At 39.4% G+C, this 20,534-nt stretch overlaps 1 protein-coding gene across 6 annotated transcripts in view; it reads right to left on the bottom strand.

Moving 5' to 3' along the window:
- Positions 1-2,604: 2,604 nt before the first annotated feature.
- Positions 2,605-20,534, bottom strand: part of BRD8 (bromodomain containing 8) — a 28,951-nt gene continuing 11,021 nt past the window's right edge. For 2 of the 6 annotated variants that reach the window (XR_014024006.1, XR_014024007.1), the window contains exons 3-23: positions 17,726-17,795; positions 16,997-17,046; positions 16,561-16,683; positions 15,940-16,020; positions 15,341-15,405; positions 13,409-13,545; positions 12,657-12,875; positions 12,176-12,320; positions 10,987-11,196; positions 10,326-10,606; positions 9,563-10,015; positions 9,168-9,261; positions 8,922-8,968; positions 7,858-8,072; positions 7,544-7,636; positions 7,314-7,382; positions 6,424-6,601; positions 5,136-5,240; positions 4,617-4,661; positions 3,348-3,521; positions 2,605-2,979 (exon numbers count right to left, since the gene is read on the bottom strand). Coding sequence is in view for 2 of the 6 variants with exons in the window: in XM_081309418.1 (XP_081165544.1) it covers positions 2,920-2,979; positions 4,617-4,661; positions 5,136-5,240; positions 6,424-6,601; positions 7,314-7,382; positions 7,544-7,636; positions 7,858-8,072; positions 8,922-8,968; positions 9,168-9,261; positions 9,563-10,015; positions 10,326-10,606; positions 10,987-11,196; positions 12,176-12,320; positions 12,657-12,875; positions 13,409-13,545; positions 15,341-15,405; positions 15,940-16,020; positions 16,561-16,683; positions 16,997-17,046; positions 17,726-17,795 (2,740 nt within the window). In the remaining 4 variants the exon portion in view is untranslated. The remainder of the gene's footprint in view (positions 2,980-3,347; positions 3,522-4,616; positions 4,662-5,135; positions 5,241-6,423; positions 6,602-7,313; positions 7,383-7,543; positions 7,637-7,857; positions 8,073-8,921; positions 8,969-9,167; positions 9,262-9,562; positions 10,016-10,325; positions 10,607-10,986; positions 11,197-12,175; positions 12,321-12,656; positions 12,876-13,408; positions 13,546-15,340; positions 15,406-15,939; positions 16,021-16,560; positions 16,684-16,996; positions 17,047-17,725; positions 17,796-20,534) is intronic. The other 4 variants (XR_014024004.1, XR_014024005.1, XM_081309418.1 and 1 more) reach the window with 4 other exon arrangements.

Genomic DNA, 20,534 nt, shown 5'->3' with positions numbered 1-20,534 from the left:
GTGAGATCCTCTCTCTAAATAAAAAATAAAAATGGCTGGGGAATGTGGCTCAGTAGTTGAGTGCCCCTGGGTTCACTCCCCAGTACTAACCAACCAACCAACCAACCAACAAATGTATACAGAAGCTGAGTGCAGTGGTACATGCCTGTAATCCCAGCATCTTGAGGTGGAAGAGGGAGAACTACAAGTTCAAGGCCAACCTCAGCAATTTAGTAAGGCTCTAAAAATAAATGGGCTGTGGTAAAGAGCTCCTGGGTTTGAACCTCCATATCACACCTCAAAAAAAAAAAAAAAAAATGACACACACACACACTTAATTTCCAATTTTGTCCTCTATTCAGGTAATTTCCAAATCTCTCCATCTTTAATTATATGCACTTTTATCTCATTTCTCTATGCATCTAAGTCAATACCCTACCATCTGCTTTAACTCCACATTTCTAAAATTATAATGACCTCTTCCTAAATCCAAAATAATTTGTTCTTTCCAACTTCCTTATTTCCATCACCAACACTATTACTCTATAAGAACCTGTTAATTGTGTTTTAACACTTCTCTTGTATTCAGTAAGCAAATTCTATTCCCAATTTGCCCCCACTATGATTCTTCTGTGCCTTTGTTGCTGTACAAATGCATCTCTTTCATTTTCTGTATTCGATCTGCTCTCAACAAGTCTCCTTATTAAAGGCTTTAGAAATCTCAAATATAAATTTCTCAATTGGCCATTCAAAGTCCTAAGATAGCCCTATTTTTTCCCCTCTGGTGTATTTTCTTACTATGATCTGTTCTAATTAATCACTTTATTGCCCCCACCACCTATGCCTAAACTTCAACTTGGCTTCTTAATCTCATCCATCACTTTCTCTACCAACCCTAAATCTATGTTCTTTATTTAATAGACCTTTTTCACCTTTTAGTGCTTCAGTAACATCACATGTCTGTTTGGATGGCTTTATTTCACATTTTTCTAACTCCTGGACTGAATTCTTTTCCATTGTCTCATAAAGACTATCTTCTACTTGCTTATCTTTCTAACAGGCTTTATAAACAGTTCTATTTAAGGCGAAAAGAACTGTGACTTCTAAACATTACTTTTTTTTTTTTTTTGGCAGTACTGGGGATGGAACACAGGGCTTTTTGCATGCCAAACATTCTACCACAGAGCCATATCCCCAGTCCTAATTGTATCTTTCTTAAACTCATCTTTCTCAAGATGATATAAAGTGCTACAAAACATCCTATTCAGCTTTACTCCCCCCATCTTTTGTTTTCTGCAGTGCTGGGACTGAATCCTTGCACTTGTTAGGCAAAGAGTTCTACCACTGAACTATTTGAGATCCTCTTGCTTCATTACATATATAAATAGTATTTATATATATAAAATTATATATACATATTATGTGTATCTAATAAATTAAACACACACACACTACAGTGCTATGCTGGGGCTCAAACCCAGGGCCTTGCATACACTAGGCAAGTAATTTACCCGAGTTACAACCCCAGCTCAACATTGGTAATTCTTAAACTGAGGTTAGCCTTCCAAGAACAATGTAAAGAACTCTGCAGGTGCAGTGGTGCACTACTTGGGAGGCTAAGGAGGATTGTGAATTCACACCCACATGGGCAACAAAGTGAGATCCTTTTTTTTTTTAAAAAAAAAAAAAAGAGAGAGTGAGAGAGGAGAGAGGGAGAGAGAGAGAGAGAGAGAGAGAGAGAGAGAGAGAGAGAGAGAGAGAATTTTTAATATTTATTTTTTAGTTCTCGGCAGACACAATATCTTTGTTGGTATGTGGTGCTGAGGATCGAACCCGGGCCGCCTGCATGCGAGGCGAGCGCGCTACCGCTTGAGCCACATCCCCAGCCCCAGAGATCCTTTCTCAATAAAAATAAAGCAAGGGTTGGGGTGGTAGCTCAGTGGTGGAGTGCTTGCCTCACATGTGTGAGCCAGGGGTTCAATCCTCAGCACCAAATAAGATAAACAAAAAATATTGTGTTCCTCTGCAACTAAAAATAATAATAATAAAAAGAACAAAGCAAAACAAAAACTCTGTACATAAAAGTTCTACACACAGAAATAAAGAGGAGGGCTGAGACTGTGATCAGTGGTGGAGTGTTGCCTGGCATGTGTGAGGCACTGGGTTCAATCCTCAGCACCACGTACAATATAAAAATAAATTAATTAAAAAAAGGTCCATTGACAAATAAAAAAAAAAAAAAGAGGAGAAAATGATAATACCCTAGAAACATCAGTGAAGAGTGTTAAATGACACAATGTCATTGAGATAAAGGTCAATGCTACCTCTGTCTACAATCTTATTAATCTTCAAGGGATGCCATGAACAGATCTCTGATAACCCTTAATTTCCCTAACATTTAAGAAAAGCCGAGTAAGACAGTCCTTATTGCACAATACTTTAAAACATTAGTTTGATCTTGGTTACTTACCTTTTCTTGGCTGCAGCAGGCAGCTCATAAGACCAGTTTCCCCTGACAATCTCATTTTCACAAATGAGTAAACAGTGATAATGTAGAAGAAACCACAAGCTTCAAACACAAATACAAACACACACACGCACAAAAGACACCCTAAAGGCCAGAGATTTTTTTTCATTTTATTGTATACACACACACTTCACAGATTTATTTTTAAAAAGTCTGTACACTTCACAAGACAGTACAAACTAGCTACAATCTGCTAGCTACACATGAGGGCATTAACACAGCCCATGATTTTTGCCCTAAAACAGGCAAATGTGTTACTTCCAACTCTCTGAGAGAGATTTTTCCAGCTCATGTCATGCGGCCCGGCGCCTCCTCTTCTGTAATTCCCAGTTCTGGAACAGGGCCCACAAGCCCAAGCTCTATCTTGTTTACTTCTATTTCAGGTTTAGCTCAAAGAGAACACTCTTGAGGCTTCACTTTTTCATCTTCATGTCTGCTTCAATGGCACAGCGGCGTCCTCTAGTGCCTCCATCCTAGATGACAGCAGAGAAAGAAAGAGGGTATGAATAAGCTGGTTAAGAGTTAAGAGACAAGGTGCAACAGGAATGCAGGGATTTGGTTTAGTGGGGGAGAGGGGGAAAAAATCAGCACAAAACTTCAGAGGGATGAGGGGGCATATTTCTTTCTTCCCACAGCACCTCGTAGTTTGTGAGAGGAAATGTAGGACAGATTATCTGGATCATGACCATCACAGAGGTCCTTGGAATTCACCTGGGGTCCCACACAATGACTGTTAGTCATACCACCCAGGCCCAAATCATGTGCAAAGGAACAGGAAGAGTAAACTAAAGGTGGGAAAGTTAGAAAGGGAATTGGATAGTGAGGTTCTTGGCTAACATACCTGTCCAGCTGTTGGTCCCTATAAGAAAGGCCTTTCCTGCAGTCTGACCCTGGCACTAGTTCCCTAGCACCTCCTGACAGTTGTTTTCCATGAGATCAGGACAATCAGGCTTCTTTCCATCTGCTGCTCTCTCCCTGCAGCCCAGCTCCTTCCTCTTGTGCAATACTTTGCTGTCTTCAATAGATAAAAGATCCTATTAACCAGCCTTGCAATAGCCAGCCAACTGCTTGGTGATCCAGAGTCACTGTTGCAGGCCAATAAGAAAGAACAGAGACCATAGTGTTCTGTCTGTGGTACAGGCTGAAAGGCCTGTAGGCAAGTTGAACTAGTGAACACTTTTGCTGGGCCAGACCACTTTTACATTTCTAATATGCAAGGATTCTAAAATATTTTGAGCTCATGAACCTAAGTTACCTATGAGGTAACTTTTGTAAGAACAAAAATACCACCTTGCATTTATATACACACTTTAATTTTTTTAAAGCCAGTTTCATAATTATCATTCTCATTTTATCCTCACAACAACCCTGTGAGGTAGGCTGGACAGGTACCTCATTATATATTAGTTCTATCACACAGAGGAGGAAACAAGGCCCCAAGAAATTACCCAATGACCTTAAGACCATATAATTTTTTAGCCTGATGCCTTTCCAGTATAGTATGCCTCATGTTCTATAATGAACCACACAGAATAAGAGAATCATTTAATTCATGGAGGAAAAGAATGCAAGTTTTTAGGCTAGTTCTACTAAGCTTACCTCTAATTCCACCAGCCACTACTGTTTATAGTGGGCATTATTACTGAGATCTTTAGCTTAAGTTTTACTGAGTGTTTGTGTATCAGGGATTATTTTTGAAACTTTATTTTAAGAGAAAGGAGAAAAGTACTTGCTAAATATCTGCCAGTATAAAGAATACCAATAAAAAGTCGGGTAGTATCTGCTGCTCTAAGTAATTTTCTATTTGTAAGTAAAGAATTAGTAAGTGGTGGAGTCAAGAAATGAAGAGCATCCTAGAAGTGCATCCTAGATCGTTACCCCAAGAATACCTCAGTGATGCCATCAACATTCCCTACCCAGCCCACACACACACACATGCAAGAAGACAGAAACGCAGAAGAAAAGACAGTTTCTTATTCAATGACCTAAGTAAACAGAAGTTTGAGACATTGCCACAGTCTATGTGTTGGACTTCCCTCTGCCACCCACCCCCAGCAGGAGCTGAGAACCTTTCTGGCAACACCACCCTTTGCAGCCATTCAATACTTACAAAGAGAGAGAGAAGGAAGGCAGGAGAGCCCATGGGGACACTGTCCTGTTAGAGGACAAACAAACACTGATCAGGTTCCACGGAAACTCTCAGCCGTAAGCACCCTAAACCTCAGGACAGAGACACAAGCACCATACACACAAAGACAAAATTTAAAAACCCAAGAATAAGAGGAAAGAGATACAAAAGCAATCTAGTCATCATGTTTGTGGGACAGGAATTGATGGTCCCTAACTGCTGCAAGCTAGGTCAATTCCCTCCACCCCCCTGAGAGTACTCTCCCAAAAGGAATCAATATTTCATTCACTCAGTTCAAAATTTCTGCCATGTTACTGGGCCTCTCAGTTAACAGCATATTTCTTTGTTTGGATGGGAGCAAACAACTATTATTCTATGATCTGTTTCTGTGCACCATTAGAATGCAGAAGCTTGGCAATACCAAGTACTAACATAAAGTTCTTTGAATACTTCAGCACTTGAACACTGGTGAATAGTCTCTTTTCTGATCTATCACCTCACCTTCTCTGAAGCATCTTGTTTTCGAGTAGAATCTCTTCCTCGAAGACTTTTAGCACTGATTCCAGACTCAGATGTTTGCATAATCAACTGTGTGGCCAAGAATTGCTATAGGGAAAAGAAACAGGGTTGGCCAGAGACCTGACATAGTAGGAAAAAATTAAGACACTTTTAAGTTTTGTTTGTTTGCTTTTGTTTGAATTTAGGGGTGCTTTACCAGTGAGTCACACCTCCAGTCCTTTTTATCTTTATTCTTTGAGGCAGAGTCTCACTATGTTGCCAAGGCTAACCTCAAATTTGCAACCCCCCTGCCTCAGCTTCCCAAGTACCTGGTATATATATTATAGGTATTTAGCACTGCATCCAGCATCAAAAGTTTTTTGCCTTATTGGAAGTTTAGCACATTACGTTTTTTATTATTATTATTATTTTTTAAGGCTTTTGTTGTTTTTTCCCCCTTTAAAAAATCTTTTTTTAGTTGTAGATGGACACAATACCTTTATTTATTTCTATGTGGTGCTGGGGATCAAACCAATGCCTCACGTGTGCTAGACAAGTACTCTACCACTGAGCCACACAACCCTAGCCCAGCATATTACGTTTTTTTTAATATTTATTTTTTGAAGTCGGACACAATATCTTTATTTTATTTTTGTGGTGCTGAGAATCAAACCCAGGGCCTTGCATGTGCTAGGTGAGCGCTCTACCACTTAGCCACAACCCAGCCCCACATTAGGTTTTAATTCTAGTTATAATAGGTATTCTAAAGAAATTGAAAATGTCAAAATGTCTTTTTTTGCTTTAATATAGGTTTATAATAATAGGACCAAAATCTCTACCCTCAAAAAAAGAACAAAAGAGCTCTAACCTCTAAGAATGAGAAAAAGAATAAATATAGGATGAACCAAGACCATTTGGCAATTCAAGTAATTTGACATACATTCAAAGAAACAACATTCCTTCAAGGTCAACTTCCCAAAGGATGCCTGGTTATGCAACTATAGGATAGAAGCAAGTTACCTGTGATAAAAAGGAACAGAAGAAACTCTTTTTGTTATGCACACATGCCAAGTAGTGATAGAAAGGAAGAATCTTCTAACTCCTTCCCCAAAAAGAGAAAATCAACACGAATTGCACAAGAACAAAAATGTTATATTCCTAATGTCGTTCCTTATGGCTATTTCAGCTATTTCAAGTAAAAGCTATGGCACCCTTCCCTGTCATCAATATGAGTCCTTCCCTTCATCCTTTTCACTTCATATTGCTGAAACACAAAGGAGCCTCAAAGTACCTGGATTTGTTCCAAGACATCTCTTTGCATCTCTACTGCCATGTGATAGACATCATGATCTGAGCTGTTATACATTACAGCATTCTGAAACATGAGCATAATGTCACGCTGAAATTCAGCTGTGCTTCGGATCAGTCCATTTTCAATGTTTTTCTTAATAGTTGACAAATCCATAGGCCTAAGGAAAAAAAAAAAGAGGTAAAATGGTAGTGGAGGTAGGAAGAAGAGGACTTACCTGGATTTCTGAAAACATTATTAAGATATACAACTTCTTATATATCTCAATTTCAGCCTCCAGGACTCTAATGCCAACCCCTCATCCCAAAACATAAATTTAGCTCCAAAAAGGTCAGTCTGTATAATAAGCAGTGAGAAAGGTAATTAAAGGGGTTAATTTTTTAAAAAATATTTTTCAGCTATCAATGGACCTTTATTTTATTTTATTTATTTATTTTTTTTAATATTTATTTTTTAGTTTTCGGCGGACACAACATCTTTGTTGGTATGTGGTGCTGAGGATCGAACCCGGGCCGCACGCATGCCAGGCGAGCGCGCTACCGCTTGAGCCACATCCCCAGCCCTTGAGCCACATCCCCAGCCCCCTTTATTTTAGTTATCTATATTGGTGCTGAGAATAAAACCTGGTGTTCATACATACTAGGCAAGTGCTCTATCACTGAGCTACAACCTCAGCCTGTGAAGTGTGTATGTGGGTGTTAATTTTTTTAGACAATCAGTGGTGATCCAGTCACTAGAATGGTTTTAGCATGTGGATACCCTTACATCAAAAATGCTAACTTTGAACTTATTATTATCTAAAACAAATACTCACTAAGTCTGGATGACTTTCAATTTAAGCAAGTCAGTATACTGGATGAACCATGGCTTACCTCTGTACAATGCTGTGGTAGCCAGGTGCTATGTCATCTGTAACAGGCTGCAGGAAGACATTGGCATACCTGTCCAAAAAGAATGAGGTGCAATACTGATTTATTTTCCGGAAGCATAGGAGAGGAAGCTTACTCTAAGTAACTGAAAGTAGTAAGGAGCAGACACCAGCAGTCCCACAGAAAACCACTCCAACAATGAGGAGCAAGAGAAACTAATAAGGCTCACTTACCTATGGTTAGCTGCAGCTCTCCATACAAGCATGATGGCTTTCTTCCAGATTTTCTGGGCCTGAATAGCTTCTTGATCTTCACTACAGACAGAGCTGAAACAGAGATATAGGAGTTCTAGCAGGCACAAGTTTAAAAAAAAAAAGAAAGTCCTAATTATTTTTTTGTCAACTATTTGTTCCAGGCCCAGAAAGGGAAGATGAGAAAGTAAGAATAAAGATCCTCTCTTCTCCTCCTTCTCATCTTTACTGTGTTGCCTCAAAAAAAAAAAAAAAAAAAAAAAAAAAGAAAGAAAGAATGAATTTCAGATACTTACAACTGTGAAGAAGCAGGGCTGCTGGGGATGGAGTCTGCCAGTGTATGTGACTGCAGGGTAGCATTGTGTATGCTAAAGCCATCATCACTCTCGCTTACAGGGGGTTCATTATCCATTTCTGACAAATAGCCTTCTCCTTGATCTTCTTCCTTAGGTTCCTCTAGACTGGCTGCTTCACTGACTCCATCCTCCTCCTCCTCCTCACCTGCGGCATCCTTAGACACAGTGTGCTCCAGTCAACATATGCAAACAAAGCTATCCAGCAAAGCATCATTAAACATGATCTGCCTTTTGAGTTAGATCAGTTCTAGAAATGGCCTGACACTGATTCTTGACTGAGCCCTCTATCACTTATACTACTATCTACTTATAGCCACTGGCTAAGTAATCTCAAACCTTGACTAAGAATAAAACCCAGGATCTAAAAAAAGCTACTTTCTTAAGACTAAGCTAAGAGGCATTCCTTCTTTCCCCTTGCTCTTAAGAGGAATTCTGACCCTGGGTACAAAGTTATCAAAAATAGTTTTATTTGGGGGCTGGGGAGATAGCTCAGTGGTAAAGCACTTGCCTAGCATGCATGTGAGTCTGGGTTAGATCCCCATCACCACATTTAAAAATAAACAAAAATTAAAAAAAAAAAGTTTTATTTCATGTCTCATCTGATGGAATAAACTCACATCACATTAAGTCTCTGTTAACTACTGCTCTAAAAAAGAAAAATTTTCTATATATCTCACTGGATAATTAATAATCTGATTTCTTCTATGTTCTCCCTGGCTCTGATATCCCTATTCACTCTAAATCACTCTAGGTATATCAAAGTTTATATGTGCACTAAATGTAAAGAAAGGACTGTGTGATATTTACAAACTCTTTCAGATGGGAAGCGCATGTTGCTATAGTACTCCCACTATGCCACACTGTCCACTGCAGCTTTTCCCCATGCAACTCCTTACCAGTCTCAGAGAATAAAGATGTGAGAGTACACCAAAATTTATTAAAAAGGTAGTGCTATAGGGAAATCTAATCACATGGCAAGAGGAATAAAGAAAAGTCTGAAATACCTTTATCTGGCCTCCAAAAATAGTCCCTGATTCTTCTTTCAATGAGTCTGCAGAGGAGAGAAAGACTACCTGAAGATTTTTCCACCTTAGCCTTCCCCTTCCTATGGACCATAATCCCCTGCAGCTTTCCTTTCCATTCCTACCTGTTCTATCTCCTCTACTTACCCACAACCCACAATCCCTCAGAAGACAGAGCAAATTATTTCAAGTTAGTTACAGAGTATAGATTTCCAGTCTTTTATTTACCTGACATTTCAAACTTGTGCTGAGTCTCTGCCTCTAAAGGATCTTCAATGGGATTTGAGCCATGTGATGGAGACAACATACTTTCGGGGGATGCCTGAAGATCAAAAAAAGAACAAGTGTCTTAAGAACTGGTAAACTGCTACAGCTCACACAATCTTATTCTTCAATGATAATGAGACTATAGAAGAAATTTTAAGTCCTACTAATGTGATATGATTCTAATGGTCACCTTAAAAGGAATAGGACAAGCATACTTAACACTGATCACAACTTATGGGCTATGGATACATGAAGCACACCAAGACTCAGGAATTCAACAGGAAACCCATCACTTCTTACCTACAGTATTATAATTATAAACTTACATACTCCCAGCTCCTGATCTTACTATTTACCTCTGTCTTCACAGTTGCAAGTGGCATCTCATCGCCTTTCCCATTGGAACCATCTGCTTCAGGAATCTCTCCAGTTGCAGTACTTCTGGGTTCCTCATCTAAGTCTTGACTCCTGAGTTCTGGTGGCTCCATACTTGTGGCTGAAACAACCCCAGCTACAATTTCAGCCCCTGAAATGCCTGGCTCTGGTTCTGCAGGTTCCATTTTAATGTCAACACCAGACTCCCTGAGGTCCACGAGTTCATGAATTCCCTTGTTTTCTGTTTCCTCAAAGTCCAATCTCTCTTGCTTGACTGTCATTTCTGGTGCAGGGAGAGGTACTGGCTTATCCCGTTCCTGCTGGATTGGGTGTTCCCAGGGGCCAGGAAGAGACTGGGGATCATCATTTTCTTCACAGAAGGACAGTGCTGCTTCCACAGCTGCCACATCCAGCACTTCAGGGTGATCATCTACCTGTTCCGTAATACATATAGATTGTTGAGGTCACAGAAAGAAGCCCATCCAAGTCTCTCAAATTTGCTAGCACTGAATGAAAATAAACCTGCCATTTCTCTCTCTTCCCCCATGTAGGGACAGATACCTGCCCTCTGCAAATCAATAATATGGGAATGGCTGGGGAGATGACTAATGCCAAATACCAAAGGCTTTCAGATTACAGAGATGGAGCTGTTTTACTATGAGAAACAGCTGTTTTACTATGAGAAAAAAAGAAAGGCAGAGGAGAGAAGCTATGAGATTCTTTGGGACTTTGCTGAATGGTTACCTTGTCCTCAATTATGGCAATGATGTCTCCAACAGTCTCAAAGTCTAGCTCTTCACCTGTGTAAGACACAGCAATATCCATCTTCTCAGCCAGATCTAAATCTTCCTTTCCGTCTATGCTGGGAGCCTTTGATCCTCCAGGGGCCTCTGCTACCCCTGATCGGAAACACTCTTCTTTGATAGAATTAATGATCATGGAGATTTCATTGCTATCCATGGAAACAGTCACAGTGTGTGGATCCCCCACAGCTTCCATGGGAACACAGGTGTCAGACTGACTCACTAAACAAAAAGGGAAAAGTTATCTCAGCTTATTGGATACCAAGTGACCACCTGAAAAATCACACTAGAGCTATAGACAGATGTCAAGTACATTTAAGGTCAGAAACATATATGCCTATTTTTTTTCTCCCCCATTTACTTAAAAAATAAGGTGAGAACACATTCTCAAGCCTGCTTTTATTTGTACACTTAACCATTTTCCCCCAACAAATACCCACCCTTTTCACATCTTTGTTTTTCTAAGGATAAAGATGGCACATGTCTATGGAAAACAGAAGCATCTAAATTAGAGTTAATGTTCTTGGTTATCTTTCCTTAACTGAAGCTCAAAATGAAATTTTGGTCCTAGTGGCTGCTCAGGGCGTGGGTCAAGGACGCACCTGGAGCTACACTTTCAGGAGTGGAGACAGCCGGAGCAGAGGATGGTGCTGGCAGCGCAGGCATCATGACAATGGTAGCCTGGGACACAGACTCTACAGGGGGTGGCACAAGTTTAACTGGAGGTTCACTGGCAACAGTAGTGAAGGAAGCAAGAGGTGTGGTGAACTGTGTAGGACCAGCTTCTAAAAGCCGGGAAAGAGTGGGAGCACCTAACAAAGAGGTATACAAAATGAGGTAAGAAGAAAGCACACCAACAAGATGCAATAGCCACTCTAAGATTCAACCAAGAAAAAATTTATGGTCTCAAAGAATGAAAGCAACTCCTATGTTGAGCTATAGTTTTATTTTCTCTAACCTTACTTTTTCCAAGTTAAGAATGAACCAAAATTCTAAATTAGGAATAAACCAAAGTACTAGAATACACAACATAAGAAAAATGGGTGGTGCCTTTCCTCAGAGGAAAATTAAATAATCATCAAGAATAAAAAAACTGGTCTGAATAAATATCATTTCTGTTGAGATTCAACATGCTATACACTACCCAACTTCAACATGATTCAAATACCAACATCTAATGTTTATAAGGTATTTTGTAAAGCATTTTTTGCTTTATTTTGTTTATCTCATTTAATTCTCACTATATCAATGAATAGCATATATATCACAATTAATAAAACAGAAAATTGAGCCTCAATATTTAAGTCACCTATCAGATTACAAACCCAATGCATAGCAGGCCTGAGATTCAAGCCAAATCTCTTTCCCATATTCTATTATCTCAGGTATCTCCAGCACCTTTACACAATTTTACAAGCCACAGAGAAGCAGCTTCACTATTAACTTCATGTTCCTCTCATCAATAGCTATGCTGTAGTTAATCAGGGATGTCAACAATTTGAAGATGGAATGGATTAATAATTTCAAGCCACTGTTTTGTTTTTTTAAGTTGTCAATGGACCTTTATTTTTTTGTTTGTTTATATGCAGTGCTGAATCAAACCCAGTGCCTCACACATGCTAGGCAAGCACTCTACCACTGAGCTAAAACCCCAGCCCTTCAAGCACTATGTGTTTTAACAGCTAAAGCAGCTCCAAAACAAAGTTAGAAAAAAAAGTAGTTATGGATTAACAATTCCTTAATAATAATGAAACCATCTCTGAAGTAGATAAAGGAAGAGTGATGACTTACCTGAGGCAGCAGGGGAAGCTGCAACAGTATTGGGTGTTTGCTGTATCTCCCCACCATGTATCATGGGAAGGACCCCGCCTACCTCCAGGAGGACACCTGTACTGTTCAGATGGCCAGAAGTAACAGCCATTTCACTCTCACTGACCTACCAGGGAAGAATAGAGGTGAAGGCTACACTCAAGCTTTCCTTAACTACCACTTCCCCCCAAAACTCTGTCAACCAAACTTCTTGAAAACTAAAACTTACTATCCACAGAGAGTAATTCAAACCCAAGGGAAACTCTAATGTTCAGAACTTATTTGTTCTTTGGGAAGAAAACCAAAATAATTGTGGCTCAGATACCTCAGGACCCAAGGATACTATCAACTTATTGTTTTCCTCCTTTGAATTTTTTGTCCATGTCACATTTTAGGTCCCAGGCACTCCCTTCCAAGTACTAAAATCACCACAGCTCTCAAACACCCACAGAAGTCTCCATACCAGTCTGGGGCTAGTAGGCAGGAGGCTGCCCTTCTTCAAGAGCTCTGACAGCAGAGGGGAGGGGGGTGGAGTTGCTTTCTGTCCAAGCATCTTTTTCTGGGGTGAATCATCTGTTACTGGGGTCATGGGGGCTTCTAAGGGTGCAGAGCCTGGAGGAAGGGTGTCAGGAATCCCAGGAAACGAGGTGACTGGGGTACTCGGCAAAGTCCCAGGGGTTACCTAAGAGACAACAGAGAACCTTTATCTGACTTCTCAAACTATGGAAGGCTCCCTACTAATCTGGATGGGTTAGTGTGTCTATTGTTTTATTAGTTCTGAGTGGAAATGCCCAGAACCCTCTACCCCCTAATCTTAGCTATACTTTTCTTCCCCATGTTATTTTCTCTTCTACTGACTCAAACCCATAATGACCCAACCATTCCATCCAATCTGCCATTTACAAACTCCTCACCCCCTACCAGTATTATATTTACAAGGAATTGTCTCTTATTTCAGCAGGAATTTCATAGGACTAACATACACAGCAAAGAATTCCTGAATGCAGTCTTTTCCCTATCTCTCAAAAAGGTCAAAAGCCTCAGTGCTTTTAGGTCCGTCCTTATCTTAGAGCACAGAACATGGTAAATTATAGTCTTTAGTGTTCAGACCAAGAAGTTGCTCCTAGGTCAAAAGTGGTTTCCTCATCACTCAGCTCTCTGCTGGCTTATTGCACCCTTCACTGATCAATTCCAATGGATGGAAATAACACTCACCCCAGAGGTGGCCTCTTCCATAGTGGTTGAAGTCAAGTCCCCAAGTGGATAATCACCTCCTGGGGAGGCTGAATCTATAGGAGAGCGGACCATCACAGTGGGTAACCTCCGAGGGGGTGTTTTCACTGCTTGACGAGCTAGAACATTAAAACAAAGTCCAAATCTTCAGTACTAAATAAGTGAAGCTAGACACTACTCCACTGATGTACAACAAAGGTCAAATAGGAATGCTGCATTATTAAATTATGAATGTGGATTAAAAACTTACTTTAACACTAGAGAGGAGTAATTTTTTAGCCTAATTTTTCCTAACCACAATTCTCACACTAAGTAAACTCTTAACTATTTAAGTTTCCAAGGAGTGGGAAAACAGTTTACATACTCCTCAACATCTTCTTTAGTAATTTATAAAGACTCTGCTTTTATTTTTTGATGCCAGGGATCAAACCCAGGGCATGGTACATGCAAGGCACTCTGTCACAGAGCTACGTCACCAGCTCAAGATTCTGCTTTAAAAAAAAGGGAAAGGCCAGACACAGTGGTACTCAACTATAATCTCAGTGATTTAAGAGGCTGAGGCAGGAGGATCACAAGTTTGAGGTCAGCCTAGGTAACTTAGTGAGGCCCTGTCTCAAAATGAAAAAAGAGCTGGGGATGTAGTTCAGTAGTGAAGTGACCCTTTGTTCAAATCCCTAGTGCTGGGCTGGGGATGTGGCTCAAGCGGTAGCGCGCTCGCCTGGCAAGCGTGCGGCCCGGGTTTGATCCTCAGCACCACATACCAACAAAGATGTTGTGTCCACCGAGAACTAAAAAGTAAATATTAAAAATTCTCTCTCTCCTCTCTCTCTCTCTCTTAAAAAAAAAAAAAACAAAAAACAAAAAACAAATCCCTAGTGCTGCATTAAAAAACACATAAATAACTAGAGGGAAAGACATCACTGGTTCACAGCATGTATTCCCAGAATTGCAAATGCTTAAATTGTTTTTCTCATTATCTAATAACTAAATTATTCTCAATCTTTTCACGGGCCTTGTATTTCTAAAACCTCAATTATGTTCAATGTATTATTAAAAAGACTTTATGTCCTAAAAGTAAATTTGAGAGAAAAGTAAATTTGAGACATGGGGACATCTGAGCAGAGCTCATTTTCTTGTTTCTTCCTGGACATGAAGAATTATTTTTATTCTGGTAACATGAATCTTTTGTTATGGTAGTGCTAAGGACTGAACCCAGGACTTCATATGCTAAGCAAGCACTGTACCACTGAGGTACATCCTCAGACCAGGAGTCATGTTTTGTGAGTCTCTTGTGCATATGAATGTAATAAATTGGTATGGTTTTCCTCTTATTAATCTATGTATGTCAGTTTGACCCACAGACTCAAATTATTGAAACTTCAGAGAGGAGAGGGAAAATTTTGGCAAGCCAGCAAGGATACCAAAACATTCTGCTTCCTCCAGAGGTTACACCTAAGATTTTATGGAACATGACGAAATTATAATAATAAGATATATAGAAAGGATGGGAAAAATTCAGAAAAGTACATGTTTCTGATTTTCCAGTGTAATGGAAATGCAGCTTATTAAAAGTCTATTAGTTTGCACCATATGGATGCCTAACCTTGATGGGAGCACACCTGTAACACTAAATCCTGAAATGACACAGAACTAAACTGACCTACTCCCAGGACTTAAGAGATTGACTCAATAAAATATGGAACATGCACAGGACAAGACCCTGGGTTCAGTCCCTAGCACTAGCACCAACCCCACCCCAATCCCCAAAAGGGTACAATGTAAAAAAGAGAGAGAAAGAAGATGACAAGAGAGAAATATGCATGTAAATTTGAACTACTAAATTTACAAAGTAGTCTATCATAGCATGCAGTAAGTATAATTAACCGTTAAGCAGAAGCACTAAGTTCAGCTTACCCTGGTATGCAGCATCTGTAGCCTTTCTCTTCACCTCAGCCTCCTCTTCCTCTAATTTTTTTTTCCTAAAGAGGGAATTAAGGGTTAGTTAGATGGTAGCCAGATATCTAGTTCCTTCCCATAGTTCGTTGAGCCCTCATGGAGAATTTATTTATTTATTTATTTTTATACCTTTATCTTATTTGTTTTTATTTTTATGTGGTGCCAGGGATCGAACCCACTGCCTTGCACATGCTAGGCAAGCACTCTACCACTGAGCCACAATCGCAGCCCTTTTTATTTTTTTTCCCCCTCACATCTGCCCTTTCTGAAAGCAGGGAGTCTAATCATCAAAACAGGGAATTGGGGTATACTAACTCTCAGTTCTTCACCCAGGCAAAACTAGAGACCTTTTAAGTTAGAATTAATATGTTCTCATATTGAAATATTCTATAACCCTCTAAGGCCTCATTCCCACTCCCACACACCAAACCAGTGCTATTCCTTTCCTAGAATCTGTCTCAAGTCAAAAGGTATGGCAGGAGGAGGAAAGAAGATAGATTACTTGGAAAGGAAAGAGGTGAGACAGAAAGGAGCACAGATGGAAGATTATAACCCACATGGCAATGTCATTGCAAAGCTCATCCAGTCTGCTGTCCATGTGCCCTGCTTGAATTAGTTCTGCATCTCTTTTCAGCCGTCTATAGGAAGGAAGAAAAAGCAGACAGAATGATAATCTTTTTGAAACAGGGTTTTGCTATGTTGCCCAGGTTGGTCCCAAACTTGTGGGCTTAAGTGATTGTTCCACCTCAACCTTCAAATTGACAACTGGTTTTTTATTTATTTTATTTTAGTTTTAGTTTTGGTACTAGGGATTGAACCCAGAGGTGTTTTACCAATGAGCCAATTCTCCAGCCCTTTTTTAAATTTTCAGACAGAGTCTCACTAAATTGCTTAGATTGGCTTTGAACGAGCAATTCTCCTGCCTGCCTCCTAAACTGCTGGGATTATAGGAATGCACCACCACACCTAGCTCAACTGTTTTTTATGGTGCTAGTGATTTAACCCAGGACCTAGGAAAGCACTCTACAACTGAGCTATATTCCCAGTCCATTCTGGTAGCTTTTAAAAAATATAATGGTTTTTAAAAATAATCTATTTTAAAAATTCTGACCAGTACAAGAAATTAGTCCCCTTTGTCTTTCCAAACCATTTGATATGTGCTCTGATGAGTTGAGTACCTATATCTCTCCTGGGTTTCCTTTATCACTTTCTTCAGTTCCTCCACTCTTTCAGCAGTCAGTTTCCGAACAATCACATCTTCCACAGTTTCTACTACTTCTCCCTTTTCACCTCTTTTGCGTCTGTGAGGGGAAAAATTCATATCTTATTAAGAGGACATTTGTTTCCACTCCCACTTGCTTTCTTCAAGACTTCTCTACTACTTAGTCATAAATTTATTTTTTAGTTTTAGGTGAACACAGTATCTTTTATTTTTATGTGGTACTGAGGATCAAATCCAGTGCCTCACTCATGCTAGGCAAGCACTCTACCACTGAGCCATAACCCCATCCCTCTGCAATACTTTTATGACCCCAAAATAGGTATAAACTAGATTTCCACAGTAAACACTTGCCACTAAAGGGATCTGCCTGAAATATCTGGCTTTATACTCACTTTGGGGTCTCAGTGGTTTCTAGGAGCTCTGAGTACTGAGAAGCACAATGCTATGGAAAAAAGTAAAAACGTGATGAGCAATCCTGGAAACGAATAAGCTTTTCAAGTTTCAACAAATTTAAGCAAAGTTTAGAAAAGAGAGCTATGTTTAAGATGTATGTGGTTTCTTTTGCTTTTCTTTTATACAACACAGGACCCAGCAGTGTGTACAGTGTATAGGACAAATTACTTTGCAATCCAATCAGTTCAAAATAATTAATACCAGGAAAGAAAAAGAAGTCTTCTGTCCTCAGGTATCTTTGGGGAAAGCCAACCCACTAGCCAATATTTATAATAACACCTACAGAGTAATTACCATATGCAAAATATCCTACTAAAGTGTTTTACATGTATCAGCTCAATTACTTTACAACATTACCGAAGCAATTTTTATGTCTATTTCATAAACAAGAGAACTGAGGATCATGGTCTAAAGTTTTTAGATGGAATCATACAGAACCCAAATCTGTCTAACACCCAAAATTGGGCTCTTAACTGTTATACAACACTGACAAGAAGATTTTATAAGAATGAGCATACACAGATTAGAAAAGTGGGAGGAAAAAAAAGCATTTTCAACTATTTTCTCATTTCACGGTATAAAAGCTTTGTAATTACAAGGCAGAACTTGGTAGAGAGCCCTACTGTAAATCCCAATTACTATAATAAAGCATCTATTTAGTAACTTACTTTTTGAGAGAACCAGTCTGGAGGGCGGCCAGGTTCTGCAAAGGGCTTGATGGCTCTGCTAACTGATACCCTACGAAGTAAGAGAAGTCTCATTACACACCAAACAGAAAAAAAAAAAAAAAAAACCGGGAGAGGTAGTTGGTTGAGTTCAAGGTTTGCAGTTTCAAAATTTAGAATAAAAACTGCCAAATGGGAAATATTCTGGAATATCTTTTTTTTAAATTACTATTATTGAAAACAGGATTCTACTACAGAGCTATATACCCCCAGATATCTGACTATGAAAAATGACACAATTACCTAAAAATAATTTAGAGAGGGGCTGGGGATGTGCCTCAAGCGGTAGTGCGCTCGCCTGGCATGCGAGTGGCCCGGGTTAGATCCTCAGCACCACATACAAAGATATTGTGTCCGCCGAAAACTAAAAAAAAATAAATATTAAAATTCTCTCTCTAAAAAAAAAAAAGAGACTATAAATTCTGCTCAAGTCTGAAGCTCAGCAGAATCTCAAATAGAATCAAATTGTGACCTTTAAAAAAAAAAATTTTAGAGAAATGGACCTGGTGGCATATGCTTATAATTCCAGTCACTCAAGAGATCAAGGCAGGAGAATCACAAATTCAAAGCTGGTCTGGACAACTCCACAGGACCCTGTCTCAAAGTAAAAATAAAAGGGGTGTAGCTCAGCAAAAGACAGCTTGCCTAGCATGTTCAAGGTCCTGGGTTTAATCCTCATTATCTCCCAACCCCTTGAAAAAAATAAAACCATTTAAAGACAGTCATTGCTTCTGAGCATGGCAGCGCATGCCTGTAATCATAGTGACTTGGGAGGCTGAGGCAGGAGGACTGCAAGTTCAAAGCTAGCCTTAGCAGCTCAGCAAGGCCCTAAGCAACTTAGTGTGACCCTGTCTCAAAATAAAAAATAAAAAAAGGGCTGGGGTGTGACCCAGTGGTATAACCCTGGGTTCAATCCCTGGTACCAAAAAAAAAAAAAAGTCATTGCTGAACCATTTTCCTGGGTGATATACTATTTACTAGATGAAGTAAAGATAGTAAAAAATTTTTTCAGTTGGAAAAACATTTTTATGTTGATTTGGTTGTTGGGTTCTTTTAAAAGAGAACTGCCTTGGATTGGGGATACAGTTCAAGTGGTAACACACTTCCCTAGAACACAAGAGTCCAATCCCTAGGACCATAAATAAAGACTCTCCACCACCGCCTCCTCAACAAAACAAAGCCAACCAAGTTTCCAAAATGATGGAAGTATAAACACAAAAAAAGAAAACAAGCAAAAATGAAAATAGAGTGAAATAGGATCAACAAAGGATATAAAAGGACTGTACTATATATTATTCTCTACCCTTCTCTATGGGTTTAAAATACTTCACAATCTTAAAAAAAGTCTTTATTTACTTAGTTTTAAAATATATATATATATATGGGCTGGGGATGTAACTCAAGCGGTAGGGTAGCGTGCTCGCCTGGCATGTGTGCGGCCCGGGTTCGATCCTCAGCACCACATACAAACAAAGATGCTGTGTCTGCCAAAAACTAAAAAATAAATATTAAAAAATTCTCTCTCTCTCTCTCCCCCCTCCTCTCTTTAAAAAAAAAAAAAATATATATATATATATATATATATATATATATATATTTTTTTTTTTTGTAGATGGACACACTACCTTTTCTTGTTTATTTTTATGTGGTGCTGGGAATCAAACCCAGTGCCTCACACAGGCTAGGCAAGAGTTCTACCACTAAGCCACAACTCCAGCCCACTATTTATTTTATTTTTGGTGCTTATTTTGTGGTACTGGAGATTGAATTAAAGTCCAAAAGCATACTAAGCACATACTCTGCCTGTGAGCTACATTCCCAGCTGCAGAAAAAAGTTTTTAAATTTTGTGTTGGCATAATGGTTATATGATGACCTATCAGGAAAAAGTTTAAGCCAAGCACAGTGGCACACTTTTGTAACCCTAGCTACTCTTGCTGGTTAAGGCAGGAGGGATCACAAGTGTGAGACTAGCCTGAGTAACTTAATGAGACCCTATCTCAAAATAAAAAATAAAAAGGGCTGGGAAATTTAGCTCAGTGGTAAAGTACCCACGGGTTCAATACCCAGTACCAAAAGCAAAAAAAAAAAAAAAAAAAAGTTTGATTCAGACCTCATATCTCATAAGCAGAAAAACTCCCAAGTAGATCCAAGATTAAAATATTTTTAAATATTTTAATCATGCAAGAACTAGAAGAACACAATTTCTTTATAATCTCACAAAGAAGAGCTTTCTAATCATGATGCAAAAGCTGAGAACCATAAAAGAAAAATCTTAATACACTTATAAAGTCTTAGCTGAGTAAGGTAGTGTATGCTACTCAGGAGGCTGAGGCAGGTGGATTGCAAGATGGAGGCCAGCCTGGGAAACTTAACAAGACTGTCTCAAAAAAGAAAACACCAAAAGTGGGGGGGGGGGAACAAGGTAAAAATACTAAAATAAGTTAATTGGCATCTGATAGCAAAAATAGAAAAAAATGTATCTCATTGAACAGGATTTCTGATTGGTGGTGTTCCTGGAAGGGCCTTGTGGGTGGCCTGGGTGCCCCCCCCACCCAGGGAGTTTGGGTAATAAAGGAGTTCCTGTTTTGAACCTACAAGTGCCTCCTGTCGGCTCAGTTATTTTGTGCCCCAGCCATGAGGCGGACACCTCTCAACCACTCCCTTCTGGCAAAAATGCCATGCATCATTCCGACTAGGCTGTGGCTCTCAGCAGCTTATCTCCCTAATTTAGATGGAACCCTCCCCGTTCCC

The sequence above is a fragment of the Spermophilus citellus genome, assembly GCF_964194105.1.
Source record: "Spermophilus citellus genome assembly, chromosome: 1".
NCBI lineage: Eukaryota > Metazoa > Chordata > Mammalia > Rodentia > Sciuridae > Spermophilus > Spermophilus citellus.
Note: the sequence above shows the minus strand (reverse complement) of the source record. Positions and strands in the feature narration are given on the sequence as shown.